General features: G+C 34.0%; 1 protein-coding gene across 2 annotated transcripts in view; it reads left to right on the top strand.

The window, feature by feature from the left end:
- TDRD3 (tudor domain containing 3) overlaps nucleotides 1-19,964 on the top strand; it is a 150,679-nt gene that overhangs the window by 118,789 nt on the left and 11,926 nt on the right. Inside the window, exon 13 of one of the 2 annotated variants that reach the window (XM_064493108.1) lies at nucleotides 7,520-7,605. The exons of the other annotated variant lie outside the window; for it this stretch is intronic. Within the exon in view, the coding sequence (XP_064349178.1) occupies nucleotides 7,520-7,605 (86 nt within the window). The remainder of the gene's footprint in view (nucleotides 1-7,519; nucleotides 7,606-19,964) is intronic. 2 annotated transcript variants of the gene reach the window in all.

Here is a 19,964-nt window from a genome sequence, read left to right as displayed (position 1 = left end):
TATGGAATCTCATATTATTTGTAAAACTATGTAGGGAGAAAACCATAATATGATTTTATGTTTCTGACCACTATGTGAGAGAACATTAGGGGCAAAGGAAACCTGCTCTTTGTGTTCCCTGCAGGCCGTTTCCATATTGGTTCCTTTTAACTCTAAAACAGTACCCAAAACCAGTAAAAAGATGCCACAGGCAATTTGGAATTACTGTAAAATACCCTGGCACTGCTGCTCTGACAAATCTTTTGTGTTTTTAGAGTGCTGTTCTTCTGAATTACTTTTCTAAACCTGGAAAGATAGCGTCAGTCCTGATTTTCCAATAATATTTATGACTTGTATTCTACTGAGACTTTTATATCCCAAGAAATGTTTTAGAACATGCTGGCTTCTAAGCTTTCTTTTTAAAATTTCATAGTATTTTCTTTTTAGTATCAGGAAGTTATCTTTGTTCAACTGTTGTTCCAACTAGAAAAACTGGGATTATGTAGGTAATGATTAGTTCTAAGACCTTAGCATACGCAGCATATTGGGCGGTAATTGTGGAAAGAGACTGATGGATTACTATTGCCTTTCAGATGATTGTTTTATCTTAAATGCTTTTCTGTAGCATAACCATTTATTCAGCAGATATTCATTGCACATCTGTTAGCTGCTAGGCAATGTTCTAGGTGAGAGGTATATATAGGTATGCAAAGTACACAAAAGTCCTGCCCACTGCACAAAGTTAGAAGAAAGACATAGTTATGTGAAACAAACTTAAGTATCTCATGAGTCTGCATTCTTAACTCTTGAAGCTTTAAAATAAGATATAAGTGGAAAAATGTCTTGTTTACTGAAGTTTTAATTTAAATATTTAGGCCTGTATTTCACCTTATTTGAAGATAAAATTATTGTGGAAGAAGAAAGTGTGATTTAATGAATTTTATCTATTTAAAGTTTCTTACCTATTTTATCTACTTAAAAAATAGAAACTTTTTAGGTGGATTTGGGCTTCTTTTTAAAATAATTATAACATATATTTTTCAGTTTTAGCATACTTTAAAAAAAGAACTATCAATGTCAAGTTTTACTTTTGAAGTAACTTTGTGCAAAATTTAGTTTATAATGACATCCTGGGAAGAACTTTTGAAAGTTACCTTTTTAAATTCAAATAATGTTCATAAAAAGCCATAAGTTACTTTACTACTAATAAATGTATTAAAGAGAATCATAACCACCCCAAAAAAACAACCCCTAGCCTATTTAATAAGGAAGGAGACTGAGATTTGTAGTATGTAAATTAATGAGTTTAAATGAATCTTAAATGTATTAGAACAAGGTCATGTTAGTAATTTTAATGACATAGTGATAAAGTTAGGCTATATCTCGTTTGTATTTGATAGGAAAAGATCATAATAGATATTAAAAAGAGGATGATTGTTAGAGAAACCATTAACTTCAAAGGGAAATTAGTTATGTAACAGTGAGGTTCTGCCAATTAGTATCTAGTAAAATGTACAGGCACTATTTGATCATAGTCCAGAAGGTTTTTCACTTTTTGCTGATAAATTCTTAAATAAGTTAATGAGTATAATTTATCATACTTAAATTTCTGCACTGAAAGGGTAATCTGGGTGAGGTCAGTGCAATATTGAAATGCATTTTCTCCCACTTACACGCATTTGGGACGCTTTCCTTTGGGGACAATCATAGAGGCTGTGCTCATTTCCTTTGCAGTGTAAACAGGGGGTAAATGAGAAGGAAACTACAGCTGGTTTAGCCCCATTTAAGGACATAAATTTCAAGTCATGGGAGATGGAATTAGGGGGATTCCATGCAATATCTTTAAGCTTTGTTTTAATAAAGTTTGGTTATATTGAGGTGGTTTATTTATTTCTTAATCCATCACCCAGTTTTTCACAATCCCACAGGAGGTTATGGATTATACAAAAGGACTTTACTGGAGGTATGAAAGCTGCTGACATAGAGGGAGAAATGATTCATTCATAAATGCATGCCATATACATAGATATACCAACTTAAATACTGTTGGCATCTATCCCCAAATCCCAAATTCAGTTTGTGATAGCTAAACCTAAGAGATTATTATGAAAATCTTGAGATCTAGTTTTGACCTGGCTTCATTATTCAATAGAGACATTCTATTTCACCATTTAAATTAATACCAAGAGAATAGTATGCTATTTTAAGAACCTTAAGTATAGAAGTTTTGCTTGAATTTTGCTATCTGATGATTTAATGTATTATAATCTATTCAGAAGAACTGTATATAAAAACATCTTTGAAAGGTTTCTGGGTAATCTGAGTTTTCCTTTACTGAGCAATGAAAGTACATCATATTATTATTTCACGTTCCTTTCACTGAAGGTAAAAGAACTCCCGAAGTGAAGTCACATGGTAGGGTGTTCCCTAAGGTGCGCTGTCTTTCTGATTTGTTTCTAACTTTAATTACAGTTCATAAAACAGTTTAAGCCTTATATTATGTAAATATTAAGTATTAACTTGACATAACTGTTTGAAAAACTACAATGTTCCTTTTGTAAACGTGAATAATACCAGTAGGTATTATGTTAGTCTTTTATCCTCTAAGTCTCCTCTTTATTAGTAGCAACTTAAAGTATGGACTCCTGAATTATGGTGCTGGTTAATTAAGAAGTAAATTCAAGGTGCTTTAGATTTATGCTGAATATTGTATAATTTTGATTTTTTCTTCAAAGTAGTCTTAAGGAGGCATCATGGGTGTGACCTACAGCTGAAGGGGGTTGGGATTGTCAGGTGAACTTATTTTTCCCTGTGACATTTTTGATTCAGTAGACCCGAGGTTTGTTCTCTTTGAAGTGTGAATTTTATTTTTTCATTTACTTCACTTATTGGGACTTTTGAAACTAATTCAAACTGCACTGAATTTTACCATTCCTTTGCATATATATGCAGAAGACTTGCAAATATACTCATTGCACAGGAAATAAAGTAGTAAAATAAACGAACCTGAGGAATATTTTTGTTTTGTTTTATTTCTTGTTTCCAAAGATGTTAATCTGATGTTGGGCATGTGTCTTGACTAGGCATTCATGTCAGTATATTTTAAAGAATTTTATAAAACTGAAGAGTCATCCTTCTTGAATTAAAAAAAAAAATCAGTGCACACAGTTCTGTTTTAGTTTCTAGTGAACTTCTGAGCCTTTTCCATCTGTACCTATAACAGCAGAAAAATATGTGCTGCCACCATAGACTTCATTCCCTTTCAGATGGAGCTCTTGCAATGCATCTTTCCACTTCTGAGGTCGGTGGTTGTGAACCTTGATGGTGATGGGCCAACAGGGGGCTTACGGTACATACTTGATTCACACCAAAGTGACTTGTCATGTCCACTTTCTTTTTCACTCTTACATGACCATTTGTGTGTCTCTACTTAATACTGTTTTTCTGTATTCTTGCTTTTGTTACTTTATTAGTCATCTCTTTTTGTTCTATTTCTTAAACATCATTGTATCCTTTTGACTTTGTCTTTTAAACTTTATGTTCTTTTTACCTTTAGTGGGTGGTATCTCTTGATGCATATGGACCACCCTTCCTACTGATCCTGATTTCCTGAACTTTACTGGACCTATGCTATTTATTCCAGAATCATGTGCAGTAGGCTTCACTATCACAACTCTAGGAAAAGAGTGGAGTTAATCTGTCTCCTTGTGAGAAGCACTCTGGTGTTAGTGCCATTAAATTTGGGAACTACTGGCAAGAGTTTTATACCTTAGCTTGAAATAACTCCCTTAGTGGCTTGTCATTGACTGTGAGCTCCATTCGGAAGGGAAAGGAAGTATTGCAACAGTGAGTACATCTTATTTGCCTTAAAATATATATGTAGTTTATTAAGAATAAACGTAAGCAGCTCCGATCATCATAAGAAATAAAAAGTCACTTTTTTTGTGTGCATACTTTTTCATGCCTGGTCTGTCTAGCTCAGGGTTTTCTAAAGTGTGTTCTGAGGATGTTAGTTCTGCTTTCTGGTTAAATAAATTTGAATTTATTTATGATTACAGAGCCTTTTTGAGCCCGTTATCAGGTTAATATGTATTTTAAATCTCCAAGAGACAGACATATATAGTGTATATTGTTTCACAAACTTACATGCTTATGGAAGTTTTTTTTTTTCCTGTATAAAACCTGTTATAGAAAGTCTACAGGAGGTACTTTGAAAAATATCATAGCTCTTTTCTTATTTTCTTTCTAGTTTTCAAATTTCCCATTTTTAAAATAGGGTGAAGATTTATCTTCAGAATACATTATTTTGGATGCTCAACTTCTTAGTAATATAATATTGTATTTCTATGTTACAAATAGAGACTGAGGCAGTTTCTCCTTAAATATGTTCCAAGATTCTTTACCTTTCATGAAAAGAGGACAAAATATATTCCTGAAATTTTATGTCTCTTCTAAGTACTTATGCCATTAGTAATAGTGTTTCATTAGATAGAAATAAAATTGAGATCTTCTTTTACATGTAATTATACACAACTCACTGGTCTTTTAATTTTATTTTAACTCTAATTCTGGAAACTTTAATTTATTGTTAACTTTTGAAACTGTCATTTACGAAGACTCCCATTATAGCTTTTGTAATATTGCTGGGGTTTTTTCTGTAATTCTTGCCTAATAATCCACATGACATTCATATGTTCCAACAGTAAGTCATTTTCATCATTTGTTTGGGTATTGTATTTATTATTCTCTAATAATCTAGTATAAAGCAAAATCTGAAATCCCTTTTTTTTTAATAAGCTGACATTGGCTACTGAATCAAAAGAAAGTATCAAAGCAAGTTAATTCCACCGAGTATATGGGCATTCTTAAATGACTAAGAGGACTCCTGAAAGACTAAAAATTCTGTTTTGTTTCAACATTTGTATTGTTCCTTTACTAATTGTTCTGAAGCCTTTCAATAATATTGTTTGAACTATTAAAAGCTTGTTAAAAGCCTTGAAGAAAACAAACTCTTAAACTTAACTGCTCTTGCTCTTCTGTTCTTGTTTTCCTGGTAACAGTTACTAAGATGAGTTGATAATCTTGGATCCTACTCCAGAGCTCACTTGAGGTCTGGAGGGGAAATTTTCTTATTTTAAGAAACATGTCCTTTCCAGACACTTATAATTATAAACAAGGATAGAATGTATGGTTGGATAATAACTAATGAAATTGCAAAGGAACTCTATAAATAAGCAGTAGATATATACTGTAAGTACCATCTCTTTTAGGGCTTGAGGAGATCTGATTTTAAGTGAGCACATGAACTAACTTGGTAGCTGAAACAGTGGAAGGAGATCAGTAATTGTTTGTTGAATGATTAATGTAGTTCTGGTGGTCACCTTTATTACTGAAGAGTCCTCCAGACAAGAAGCCTGAGTGTAACAGTTTAATATGATAGTTTTTCCACAGATATTCTTTGAGTGCTTTTTATAACAAAGCTACTTTAGAAAATAGATTGGCCTATGTACCTAAGGGATTAAAAGAATATAAGAGAAGATAAATTCCCTTCCTTCCAGAAGCCACTGAATAAATATTAATATAATCTCTATCAGACTGAGATGGTTCCCGTCTGGGAACCATCGTTGGCATGGTTCTTGATGACAATTTTATTATGCATGTTAAATGAGTGGGATAGTGTGAAGGAAATAAGAGGGGAAGGCCACAATTGACTTTTTAAAACTAGCATTAACTTTAACAACTTTTTATTGGAATTTTTATTTTACCTGAAGTGTGCTCATTTTTTTTCCCCAGATCATGTGAGTGGGAAATTAGGGTCAACCCACCCATTCATGCTTAACCAAGAGCTTATTATACGAAGTAAGATATTAGAAGTCAGTTAAATTCTGTTTCAGTATGCTTCAAGTTTTTAAATTGATGGACTTGTTTTTAATGTTGGTAGCTATTTTGGGTACTGTTTAATGAATGATTTAGGAGAATATAATGAGCATTTCACCTTAAGAAGTCTTGAGTAAGTAAATAAGGCTTAAAATAATGTGGAGAAAAGTATTCTAGTGTATTTTTTTCCTCATAAGGTGATCAGGTAATACAAATCTTATTAAGAATTCCTGAATTTGAGCATCAATACCCAAATGAATGTTATTCTTAATTAGATTTTTAAAATATGGAATTGAAATCTTAAAGCAGAGAGAAAAGGGAACCAGATCAAGAACCTGAGAGCTACGAGTACTGAAATTTTTTAATCTATTTTAGGTAATCTCTTTTTTTTCCCTCTTCTTTCTCTTGGTTGTCTTTCTCTTCCTTTCTTCTTCCTCCTATCCAAGGCTCCTCCTCCTTGTCATCTTCCTTTTTTATTTTGTTTTATGTCTTAGTGTTTGCCTTTTTATTCATCTTACAGATTTCAAGTGGCTTTTAACTATTAGACTGGAAATGTTCCATCCCAGACATGACTGATGCACAGATGAAATCTGGTTAAATGGACCATCTTTTAAAGTTCAGAAAGCCTCTGAAAGCTTGGGCACAAATAAAGATAGCCCTGCTTGATCTTTTATGTGCCCTGATTAGTGTTAATGCTTACTTAGCACCTGGCCTTACTGACAGTACTTCTCATAAATGGAAAGACCGTTAGAGACTGAGATGTATTGGAGCTGTTTACAAAATGATCTGGCAATGATAAAACATTGGTCACATGCCCAGTCCACTTAAATTGTACCCTTGTGTCCCTAGGCCATAAGCAAAGCAAAGAAAAAATTCTCATTGACTGTGTCTAAAACTTACTAGAAATGTGAATAGTCAAGAAGAGAAGTTAAAATATGTAATTCCCTAAGAAAAATTAAGGAACTATGTAAAAAACTAGAGACTGGAACCTCTAAGTTTGTTAGAGAAAATTAATTATAAAAGGCTATAATAAAACCATTTTAGATATAATTTAGAAACTAATACAAGATTTATATTTCAAGAAGATGATACACACATTTTCCTATTGATTTGTTGAAAATGCTTAAACTTGGCTATGAAAAGACTGAATATTCTATTCATTCTAATGATTATAATTGCTTTAATGAAAACAGTGACTGGGGGAATATGATTAAGATAGAAAAAAAGTGGCCATAGAATAGATTAAACTTAGATTTGATATCTTGGTTTGTAAGTATTTTTCAAAATAATTTTTATAAGGATATAATTTAAAAGGTTTGACTGAAACTACTAAACCAAAAATTTTTAAACAAACTGCTTTAAGTAATTTCAATTATAAAAACAAGTTTTGCTTTCTGAAATGAGAATCACTATGCTTGGAAATTCCAATAAATTTGATATAAATGGCAAACTGCAGCCAAAACTGTTTATTGCCTATTGCCATTCTTGTGCCCGAGGCTGAGAAACATTTTCAGATTCTGTGTGCTTTATCCTGAAAAAATTTGGTGAAAAGGGGTCACTGAGAGAGTTAAATGTCTGCTCTGCTTGGCCTTTGAAAGAAGGGGAGAGGGCAAGGCTGGTCTTGGGCAAATTACTTCCGCCTCCCTTTTTGCCCCTGCTTCAGCTCCAGGGGAGCTGGATATGCACAGGAGGAGTCAGAAGACCTGGGTCGAGTCCTGGCTCTGCCACTTACTACCTGTGTGACTTTGGGTAAGTTATTTAATGTCTCTGGGTCTTAGTTTCAGTGCAGAGTTGTTATGAAGATTAACTAATATGATCAACAGATACGTGTTTTATAAACTCTCAAAGTCTGTAGAAACTTAAAATTTTATTATCATAACCAGCCTTCTTCTTCCCAGTTCTTCTGTAATCTAGTATCCTTGGCTTTGCATTTTTAAAGCAGCCCGAAGTGACAACTCCTTTTGCTTCTCCCTGTGTCCTCCCTGTATTGGAACTCTTATTCCTGTTCTCTGCATGCTTCAGACTTAAGCATTCTAAGAATATAAAGCCAGACTGGTCAAATTAGTTTTCTCTCTAGAGTGTGGATTACTGTTACATTTCCCAACCTCACCTTCTACTTTAATCATCTCAGAATTATGCACTTAGAAACGTCAATGAATCTCTAACGCGTGGAAATTGGGACAGTGTTGGCAGAGGGAAGTCCCTTAAATCCTGTTGCCCAGATCACTTCTTTATTAGTTAGTAAGGTTCGTTGGGAAAATGGGAATATGATTGTGCCTCTTGTCCTTTCTTTTTCTCTGTGGGAAAGAAGATGGAAATAGTTCAAAGTCTTCAGAAACCTCACTGAAAATCTAGATCCTTAACTTAAGGACTAATCATAGAGAAAAGAGACAAGGGGTTTAGTGGGCATTTCTTTGGTCAGCTCTTTGAGTTATGTCTGACGTGGCCTCATCTTTGATTCTCAGTAAAGTAAGTTCTAGCCAACCCTCATCCAAACTAAATTTATGACACCTACTATCTTTCTGGGCGCTCAGTTAATAGAGGCTGCTTGGAACCAAGGAAGAAAGAAAATTTGCCTTCTGGATCACTTCTGGTTTCAGATTGAGGGATCTTTATGAGGGCATAAGAAGAGCTTATAGCTCTGCTTGATCCAACCCTCCCCCATAATCTAAATTTGGCTGTGTGTAAATAATAGTATAATAGCCACTTACGTGAACTGCTTGCCATTAATGCCTAATCACCATGGAGCACGATAACAGTTACTCGTGTCATGATTAGATTAACTTTTTAAAAATTTTTATTTATTTTATTTTACTTTTATAGCTTTGAACCCATGACTTATGCTCAATATGGTTTCTTGCTGAAGTAGCAGTGTCATCTTTCATAACTAAAAATTAGAAATATATCACTCTGTTAGGAATCAAATGCAAACTGAAACAGTTAAGTACAGTGTTAAATGTGTGAGTTAATGGGAAAAATTAAATGATAATGTTCATGCTGACAAAGATGCGGTGACATGAGCACTCACTCTCATACATTGCTGATGGCCATGTAAATTGGTGTGATTGTTCTGACTTTCCAAGCCTTAAAAGTGTTCATGCTCTTTAAACTAGTAATCCCACAATTGTTCATCTCTGCTCGGGAAGGAACAAAGGAATAAGTGAATTTCTGAAGGATGATCATTGCAGCATTACAATAATGGGAAAAAAACCAGAAACTACCTAAGTGCCTAACAATAAGAATGGTAGAATAAATCATCATCCATCAGCTGGGTGAATTATTTTACAGTTTTAATAAAAGATCATCATGAAGGCTGCAATATCATGGGAAATATTTATAAAGAGTGAAGAAAAGCAATTTATAGATTTGAGTATACACTCAAGGAAATGGTAGTTTTAGTGTAGTAGAATTATGTACAATCTGTATGTTTATGTACTTTTTTTTATTTTATAAACTTTCTGTAATTTTGTATTACATTTTTTATTTGAGAAAGTAACAAGAAAAATGAAATTAGCAAGAAGTTGATTGTGACTAGGGAATTTTAGTCTTAAAGAAAAATCCCTAAAATTTGCACAAAGGGTCTGAAAATATGGGAGTTTAAAAAAGTAAGATAAATAAAAACATAACTTCTTAATTTCTGATTTTTTCTTTTTGCCGTGAGGGTAACAACAACATGATTATAGATTTTCATGAAAAAATACCATTATCCTTGAACTTGTTCTTGTCTATAATTAGTAAATGAAATACTCCTCCAACCAAACCAATAGTCTTACCTATACAAAGTCTTACCATCTACTTTATCTATACAACTTACTTCCCAGTTCCTTGCAAAATTCTCTCAATTGTACTGTCCCTAGAACATTTACACACCTTCAAAACTCAGTCTCTGTCAGGTACTTACAGATGCACAGCAAAATACATTTCTCTTATGAAATGTTTATTTACTCTGTACTGGCATACCTCATTTTATTGCATTTTACTTTATTACACTTTGCAGATACTGTGTTTTTCACAAATTGGAGGTTTGTGACAACCCTGTGTCAAACAAGTCTACTTGCATCATTTTTCCAACAGCATTTGCTCAGTTCCTGTCTCTGTGTCACATTTTGGCAATCCTTACAACATTACAAACTTTCTCATTATTATTATATTTGTTATGGTGATCTATGATCAGTGATCTTTGATGTAACTATTGCAAAAAGAATTCAACTGGCTGAAGGCTCAGATGATGGTTAGCATTTTTTAGCAACAAAGTCGTTTTTATTTAAGATGTACACATTGTTTTTTTAGATATAATGCTATTGTACACTTAAAGCCTGCAGTATAATGTAAATATAACTTTTGATATGCACAGGGAAACCAAAAATTAGTGTGACTTGCTTTATTGTGATATTAGCTTTATTGCAGGGGTTTGCAACCAAACCTGCAATATCTCACAGGTGTGCCTGTACTTACTTACCATTCATAATTTCAGGAAAATTTTAGTATATAATTATGTAGTTTGACTCATTGTCCCTGTTTCAGTTTTTGATACATTATTAAAATATTAAGTGTAAAGTGAAATTTTTATATTCTAGGTTTTCCTATTAACTTATAATTTCAAAGATGTATTAATCTATTTCAAAAAACTTTTGAGCACTTATTATGTGACTTTCTCTTTCCACCCAGAATAGTGCCCTGCACAACACATTTCCTTAAAATGATGATGTGCTAGGCAATGTGATAATGGGACAGTGAGACTGCATCAATGAGCAGTCTCCACACTGAAGGAGTCGGACTAGCAGAGGAGCCCAGCAAGGAAAGCACCTTCTGTTTATCATGAACAGAAAGCATAGATGGAGAGCACTTAACTCAGTCAGGAACTGACTCATAGAAGAGACATCTGATTATAAAACAGTAATGTGCCATCGCACAAAATCTCTATCCCCTTTGCCCTGCCTTACTTTCTGCGTGTCCTGCCCCTGCCTCCAATCCCTAAGTGAAAGCATGTGAGAACCGGGACTTTGTCTCAGCTAATACTTCAGCATTCAGAACAGTATGTGAAATGAAACATAAGGGGCTTTCAAGAAATACTTGTTAAATCTGAATGAATGAAGTTTAATGTGAGTCTTGAAAGTCCTGAAGGGCTTTAGGACTTCGCTTGAGAAAAGGAAGAAAGTGTGAGAAAATCTAAGGAGGGCCTGGTAGGGTGAGGTATTTTGGCAGCAGGATAGCTTGGGTATAGCAGATGTCAGTAAGTGAGGCTGGCTGCAAAGGCAGGTGGGGTCAAAGGATGAAGGGTCAGGTGGGTTGTAGTAAGGAGCTGGAATATTTTATTTCAGAATAGGAACCAGTGGAGGATTTTAGGCAGGGGAGTGTCATCATGTGATTCTGCACTAAGAGAGTATTTCTTGCAGTATAGAAAATGGGATTCCGTGAAAGCTGAGAGCGTGGAGACCAGTTATTACAATAATTAAGGCAAGAGATGGGGACTTTGGAATCATCAGAGTCTAGGCAAAAAGTAAAGAATATGGGTGAGATTGCCTAGAGAAAGCATGTAAAAAGAGAAAAGACAAGGACAGGTGTCAACTTCTGGGGACTTTTCACAGTTGAGAGGTGGGAAGGGACATTGAGAAGTTGTAGCCTGCGAGGACAAGGTGTTGGGCAGTGGGGGAGGGGTGCTTAATCTACCATATAAATTGCTGGAGAGATCAAGGAATAAGCACTGAAAAGCGTGTGTTGGATTTGGCAATCAACCGGTGACTGATGAATGTAGAAAGAACTTTCAATGGAATGGTCAATGTGTAAGGCAACTTGTAGTTTCTTGATAGTAAGTGGGAAATGAGCAAATGAAGTATAGACTACTATTAAGATCTTGGTTGTGAAGGTAAAGAGAATAGAAGATGAGAAGAAAAAGTAAAGGAGCTCAGGGTAAAAATCTAAGAAAGTTTACATCAAAGGCAGAGTGAAGTAGAGAGAAAAGGAGAGGTTGTGAGAATAGATGAAAGGATTAAAAAAAATCCAGACCATGGTGAGAAAGTGGGATACAATCACATGTGATGTAGGGTATATTGAGGAGTACTAGAGAGTAGAAGGAAGTAATTATAGGTGTGGATGAGGGTATGTTTGATTTCAGGGAATGAAGGTGAATAATTCTTCACTAATGAACTCTTCTCTGTCAAGTCAAAGCAGGTCATCTGTGGAAAGTAATGAGGTCAAGAATAGAGGAATTTTTTTTAACATTTTTTATTGATTTATAATCATTTTACAATGTGTCAAATTCCAGTGTACAGCACAATGTTTCAATTATACATGAACATAATATATATATTCATTGTCACATTCCTTTCTCTGTGAGCTACCATAAGATCTTGTATGTATTTCCCTGTACTATACAGTATAATCTTGTTTATCTAAAGAATAGAGGAATTTTGAGTAGAGATGTAAAGATCTAGAAACTGCCAAGGGGAATGGGAGAGGGAGCCAACCAAGAATGTATTTATTCTCAGCAGTTTTCAACCCTTAGTAGAATTTATGTGCAGAGTATTCTGTGACAGTTCACACTCAGTATCTAGTCTTTTAGTAGCTGCAAGAAAAGTTTGTAAAGTAGATACACGAATGAGAAGAACTTTATATGTTTATTAATCAGAAACTAACTGTTAACCACTCAGCCAATTTTCAGTAGAGGTTCTCATTAGGGACATGATATTTGAAAGCCTCCACAGTCAGAATGACTATATTATTGCCCTAGGACCTCAGCAAAATTCAGTATTGGAAAATGCCCTGGAAGGTGATTTTAGGCTCTTGATAGTACTAAGGATGTTAACAAAGTCTCAGGCCTTCTTGAGCTCATCTTAATGCCAGGTAATGGATGCATTAAATAAAACCGTTAATTAGGCATTTGAGCATTCTGAGACATATTGACTCTGTGTTTGGATGTGCACATGTGCAAGCATGTGAGGGATATCATTGTTTTAAAAGTTGTGATAGTCACTAAATTCTTCATTTAGAGTGGCTTATCTCAGTAAGGAGAGAAGAAAATAAGGTAGAAGATTTTAAAACTGCTGTTTAATCTCTTAAGACTTTATCTATTAACTTTTCTATTAACTGACCCATTCACAAAGAAGAGTTTTTCCTAACATGGGGCACAGTTTTAAATAAAAAATTTTTTAAATGTTCATTATAATTTTTTCAGGGCAACTATAAAACAGTTGTCTACCACTAGCTATGAAATTATAAAACAAAATCCAAGTATGGAACCACTTAAGAACATACGCTGTTCACAATCATAGAGTTAATTTATAAGCTACTGTGGAAAATTCGTGTTCTGCAGTTGAAGGGGATGACCCATTATGGATACTAAATGACTTTCTAATTGCTGCCATACCAAAATGTTGATAAAGTTTTTGAAAAAAGAGCCTAAAAAACTATTTTCAACTTTTCCTAAGAGAGCTTAGGAAAGTAGTCTGTCTCAAAGTTTATGCCACTGAATGTGATAACACTCATTAAATAGGGAAACAATACTATGAGATTTATCAAATTATGAAATGGATGAACATCCCTTTTTAAAATGTATTATAGTTATAAGTTCTTAGGTTAATTTAGGAACTTGCCAATTACACATACAAAAAAATTATTTGTATTCATCTAAGCCTCTGAGGATAAATATCTTGGAACATGTAATAGTTAATGTGAAGACTCTGGTGAGAAAATATTTATGTTGGTGAATTTTACTGTTTTATTATACTTACCTTCTCATTAGTAATATTCTCAAGGGAGTTAATGCCCCAGTCTGTGGATACCAAGGGCAGATATTAACTTGGATGACTTTTATAAAGATAATTACCATGAGCCCTCTGTATCCACAGGGTTCCACCAATCATGGGTCAAAAATATTTGGGGAAAAAAAAGCTGTAGAAAGTTCCAAAAAGCAAAACTTAACTTCAGTGCATACAGGAGAATATTTACTTAGCATTTATATGCATTAGTTATTGTGAGTAATCTAGAGATGATTTAAAGTATATGGGAGGGTGTGCTTGGTTATATGCAAATACTGTACCATTCTATATAAGGGACTTGAGCACTCACAGGTTTTGATATGGAGGGGCAGTCCTGGAACCAGTCCCCTGTGGGTATCAAAGGGCAAATGTACTGTATTTGGTAAGGTACTATTGCCTCTGGGTTCCTTTCTCCTGTGGAAGAAAAATGAACATGTTGCTAATTGACCAGATTCTCAGCCTCACTCCTGCACTACATTGGTTATTAACAAATAATTGTAAAATCACTTTGTAAATGTAAAGTGCCACATAAAGGCTTGTTTAGCCTTATGTGTTCTCATCCTCTGTAACTCACTAGGATAATGCAGTCCAGTTGCTTGATTCAAACCAAAAAAGGAGGAAAACTGTGTTGTATGTGGCATTATAAAGAGCTTTACACTTGTGAAGTAGTAATAATACCTCACTTCATGGAACAGTTAACTTTGCACATAACATTACTCTAAGCTCTTTACCTAACATTAATTCACTTAAAGTACAGTAGCTGCTTACTAGTGTAGCCATTTCAGGGGAGCTCATTCTCACATTGTCATTCAGGGTAGATGGTGCCCAAGTGGATAGCATTGTGGATAATGTGTGTTTTACAGTAAGAACTATAGCGCCTAAATGATATCACATCTGTTTTGTTTTATTAATTTCATGATGTATTTAAAATGTAAATGGGATGGAAAGCACCTGATTTTGATCTACGTATATAAGCCTTGTTAAGAGTTTAGCGTGATCAGTAATTCTCTCCTTCAGCCTCTGCATCCACTGAGATGTGTGGAAAGAGCATGGATTTTAGAGTCCAACATAACCTGGGCAAGATACATAATCTTTTGGTTGTTGTAAGGAATACAGTAGCTGCTCAGTAAGCATTTTGTTCCGTATTGAAGGATTGAAATGCCTGGCACATAATTACTGTTGGTTTCATTTCTTTAGTTTTCCTTCAACTTTGGAAGTGCCTCAAAGTGATGTTTGTTGACCCTTGACCTCAGCAGCAATTACTGCTTGGAACTTCCAGATCAGGAGTTGGGTATCCATCCCAAATTGTCCTCTTGGAAGGAAACCCAACTGCTTCTTTGTACCATCTTTTTCTTCAAATTAGTTCTTTTTCCTTTTATATTTCCTGTTAAAATTTATTTTGTTTGAATGTTACTAATATAATGAAATTCTGTATTAGGACTCTTACCTTTATATTAGCCCTAATATAAAAATCCACAAATCTTTTAAAGCAAACTGTTTTTTCTCATAAAGGGAAAGAACTGTGATCTTTTAAGGTAATAGTACTGCCTGCAAAGTAATAAAAATTTCTATCATTTTGCTTATGAAAAACCATTTTCCTTCACACTTTTAAAATCCTATGGTTTGTAACAGCCTTCGTAAATTGGCGACTTCTATCCCAGCTCTGACACAAAGCTTTTCAGCCTGTCCTGTTGTCAGTGTACCTGCTGCTTGACATTGACAGGATTCTTGTCAAAACCGGGGTTTTGCATAAATTAGTATTTAACCCTAGACAGGCTTTTCCTCCTCATTTCAGTTCGGCTTTTAAAAGACTGTTGTGTTCTTATCCATAGATAACGAAGTGAAGTCTGACTATGTGTCATACATCTTTTACTCTGAAGGGGTACCATGAACTTTCCTAGTCTTATTGATTTTTCATTAAGCCTTAATTAGTAATCCTCAGTTTTACCAATTCTTGTACAGTGTAGACATCATCACTGATAGCCTGCTATCCCTTCCTTTTCATCCACGAGATCTATTTGACTTACTTTTTATTTTAATAAGCAGCTTACATTGTACATGGGGGAGAAAGTGAGAGGAAGGGGACGGGGTTTTAAGTTGCACAAAGGGGTACACTTTAAATAATCTTACGGATAAACTTAGAATTTTCAAAGAGTTGTTTTACCTTAATACTTTCCAGAAGGTACATATTAAGTATTTGAGAAAAATCTTTTGACTCCGTGACGCAGAGACTTCAGACCTTCCTGACTTGTTCTTGCTGTCATTGTTCCAGCTGTGGCTGAAGGAAAAGGAGAAAGAGCTCCATTCTTGAACAAGAATATTTACATATTCAGTGGGAACAAACATTTATTATGCTTTTCCTCTGGGTACGATGATGAGCAGATTACTCTCCAAAGAGTATATTTTCAGTTCCCCCAGCCTCTTTTGAACACTTCAAATGTTTCAGGTGTGGAATTAATTACATGTGACTAAAAACACAGTTCCTGAATTACAGTAAGCCTAGAAATAGTATTATTACTGCAAAATGTTTAATGACTTTAATTAAATCAGGTGATATATACTGTCTAATTACTCTTTACCTAAGTTGATGGAAATAAGTTTGTCTCCATTATTCTTGTAGAAAATCTTTGTGATACCTTTTTTCTTTCTTCAACCATCTAACCATCAAAAATGATTGAGAAGACAAGCTAAGCTTGGAAAGAAAATGACTTTCTTTTAAAAAAGCTAACTCCTTATATACTGAACATTTTGAAGTCTCAACATGAGGGGAAAAATTCATAAATTTGAGCATTTCAAGAGTAATTTATACTTATGTAACAGCAGGATGATGTGTTATATCTTTACCAACTTACTGAAATAAATTAGAATAAATGAGACTGACAATGGGAGTTCTTTCTGTGCAAAACCTGGTTATAATTGGAACACATACACCAGGTACCATGTTTAAGTCCTGACCTGCATTAACCTACTTAATATCTACAAGAACCCTATGAAATGATTATTAGTATCCCCATTTTGCACACATGAAAAACTGCACAAGTTCAGAGCCATTAAGCAACTTGCATAAAATCACTGGGCTAGTAAGCTGCAGAGCTGATATTTAGGTTTGACTTGCTGACAGTGTAGCACATAATTCTCCACTTTATCTGTAAGTGGAGATAAATAATACCAACTTTCCTGAAGGTTTTGTGGAGTTTAATGAAATAATGTATATAAAAATTTCATCATAGCAGTAAGTTTGTACTCAGTATGTGGCATACTGTTTTGATACAGTATCTTTCAACCATTTAGTTCATTCAGTCTTAGTTCTCACAAATTTAAAGAATTTTAAACAGGGTAGCAAAGATGTATGTGTGTAGAGGTATCAGCTAATAATTCTGGGGCTAGAAAATATTTTACATAGGGTAGAAAAGAACAATCTATTCCTTTAACCTACAATTCTGTTGCTAAAAGAGCTGAATCTTATACTGAGAATCTCTTTTTATCTTCTAAATTTCACTGGAATCTAGTTTCAAGATTGAATTACATTTTAACCACCCATCTATGTTTTAGGTGGTAGTCCTCCAATTTCCACTATGCAAAAAAAAAAAAAAAAAAAAAAGGCTAACAAATTACCAACATAACTTTTCAGAAAAATTGACTTAATATTATATAGTTATTCAGAACACACCAATGATAAGACTGTAGCAAAATAATATCTTTCACTAGTGCATGGACTTCAATTACAGTTATATTTAAAACTTTATATTTAGATTGGGGAAAATAATTCTCTTCAGATATAGAATTAAAAAGACCTGGGAGTAAGTTGTAGAGATTTTGCTTGATGACAGGTACAATATGAACAAGCAGTAATTGAGCAGCTGCTAAAATCTTTAAAGCAAGGTCAGATTCACTAATAGATTTATATGGAGTTTGCTCATCATGTGAAATAATAGTATTATGTTCCAAGTAGACTATACTTGCAATGTTATTCTGAATACTAGCTTATATAGAATAATAAATATTAAAATATATAAAGGAAAAGATGACCAAGATGATGGGAGATTCTGGAAATAATGGTATTTGACAAATGATACCAGGAACTGAGTCTTTTGATTTTAGAAAATAGAAGACTAAGGGAAGGTATAATACTTGTTTTAAAATAATTTAAAATCTTTCATATGGTGCAGGAAATAGGCTTAACTAGAAAGCCTAGGTAGTTTGCACTTCCTAGAGAAGGATACAGAGGGGCAGGGTTGCCTGAGTTCCCTTCACCAAATTTGAAGGAGACAGGACATCACACCATCTGCCTGTGATGTGGAGGATGAACTTTGTACCTTGAAGTTCAGATCATTGATTCCTGGGGTACCTCGCATTTCTAAAACTATAGCTTTATTAACTAGCCTGATAATTGCTAAGGACTTGCAAACATCTGTAATCTTTATGTTTTACTAAAGAGAAACAATTTTGGTTCACTGTGCAGACATTGTTGATATAGGTTGTTGGGTGTGAATGGGATTTAAATGTGAAAATGATGTTTGTTACATTGGGCCACTCTATCTACTGTAAGATTCAAAATTTTCATTCTTTTCTTGTCCATCTTATGTTCCTAAGGAGTGAAAACATCAACAAATTATTTTATTTTTGCATTATTAGGTCTTGCAGTTTTTTTCTTACAGTTATATAAAGCATGTCAAGTCATCTCCCTTCCCTACTCCAAGACTCAGTACTTTTTAATGACAAAGATCTGGCCTGTATTTTATCAATTTGACATGGAGTTTTTCTAATTCTGTTTCTTAAATCTGTATTGCAGATCACTGAAGCATACCAAAACTGCTTGTCTCAAATGGCCAGTTACATAAAATGTACTTGGCTGTTTTAGGATAAAAAGCAATCTGGCATCATGATGTAGTAATTATTACTTTCAGAGAAAGAATTAGTCAGCCCACCTTAAAGTGTGTTATATTAGCTACCAGTTTAAGATGTAAAAATATAAATTAGGAGAGAGTGAAATGTTCACTTCTGATTAGTGTGCATAAGTTTTAACCATAAAATATTCTAAAACATACTTGCTTAACTAGCATATTTTGGGAAAGCTGTTGCTTTTGTGAAGATGATTGGTAAGCATTGATCTGAAAATTTATCAACAGGCAGAGATAGCATTTTTCATTATTAATCATCATTGCTATACTTCCATTTTTAAAATTGTGTTTCTAACTGGTTTCTTTTTATGTCATTTGCTAAAATTTTAAGGGTATGGTATAAAGGCAAGATGTTCTAAGAGGTTAATTATGTTAATTTATTTTTAGCTTTTCCTTAAATATTCAGATTTTATGAAAATAGTGTCTATAACTTTTGATTGATCTTTTTCAGTAATATGTCCTTGCTGATTTTCTCCTCCTCTGTTCTGTTTGCCCTCTTTTTCTATACTTGAAAACAACCTCCTCCTAAAAGAAACAAAAACAGTGGTAACAATGAAATGATTTATAATGTGAAATGATAAGTTTTTGTGTATAGATTTTTTTTAAATTAATGAAGAAATAAAAAGAAAGCAGGTGGCAAGAATCTTTCTCCTTACATTGACTCTTTGATTTTCTTCAACGGCTTTTCCACTTTCCTTATCTGACCAAACCATACTTCCTGATTTTTAGCAAAAGCTATGAGTCTAGCTAGTTTAATTGAAGTAGACATGTATATATTATTGTCAAAGAATTACTTAATTCAGAATAATAGACAAAATCAATGGCTTATTTGCTTAACTCTTTATAGGTATTATCTCATATAATTTTCTTTGTAAACCTGTGAGTTCATTACTGTTGTCTCTGTGAGGAAACAGATGTAGAGAAGTTGAGTAACACATCTAGAAAATGGTGGAATCTAAACTCAAGACTCCAGTCTGACTGAAGAGACTGAGGTCTTAAATACCAATGCCATAATGAAGTATCTCTCCAGAAAATCTTTGAGTAGGTTGACATCATTTGGCAAAGAAATATACCCCCTACCCTGACTTCTGGACAAGCTTTTGGAATCTATTTAACCTTTGGCTTTAAAAGAGGAAATGACTGAGAGAGGTACACATTTTTGCAAGTCATATATTCATTCTTTGAACTTCACTATGGCATTTCAACAAAGATGCTGACCATTGAGTGACGTTTATGCTAGCCTCAGGGCAGAACCATCTATTTATTTAAAATTAATCTTAAGCTGGCTATTAGAAAAAAAAATTAAGAAAACTGTCTGAAGCAAGAAATGTAAGTATACATTATGTGATGTCATGGAAAGAACTTTGGAGTTCTTTGGAGTGGATAGTCCAGGGGTCTTACTGAAGCATGGCAAATTATATAACTTTGGGTGAGTTACTCCAAGCCTTCA

Source organism: Camelus dromedarius, chromosome 13 (assembly GCF_036321535.1).
Source record: "Camelus dromedarius isolate mCamDro1 chromosome 13, mCamDro1.pat, whole genome shotgun sequence".
Taxonomy (NCBI): domain Eukaryota; kingdom Metazoa; phylum Chordata; class Mammalia; order Artiodactyla; family Camelidae; genus Camelus; species Camelus dromedarius.
Note: the sequence above shows the minus strand (reverse complement) of the source record. Positions and strands in the feature narration are given on the sequence as shown.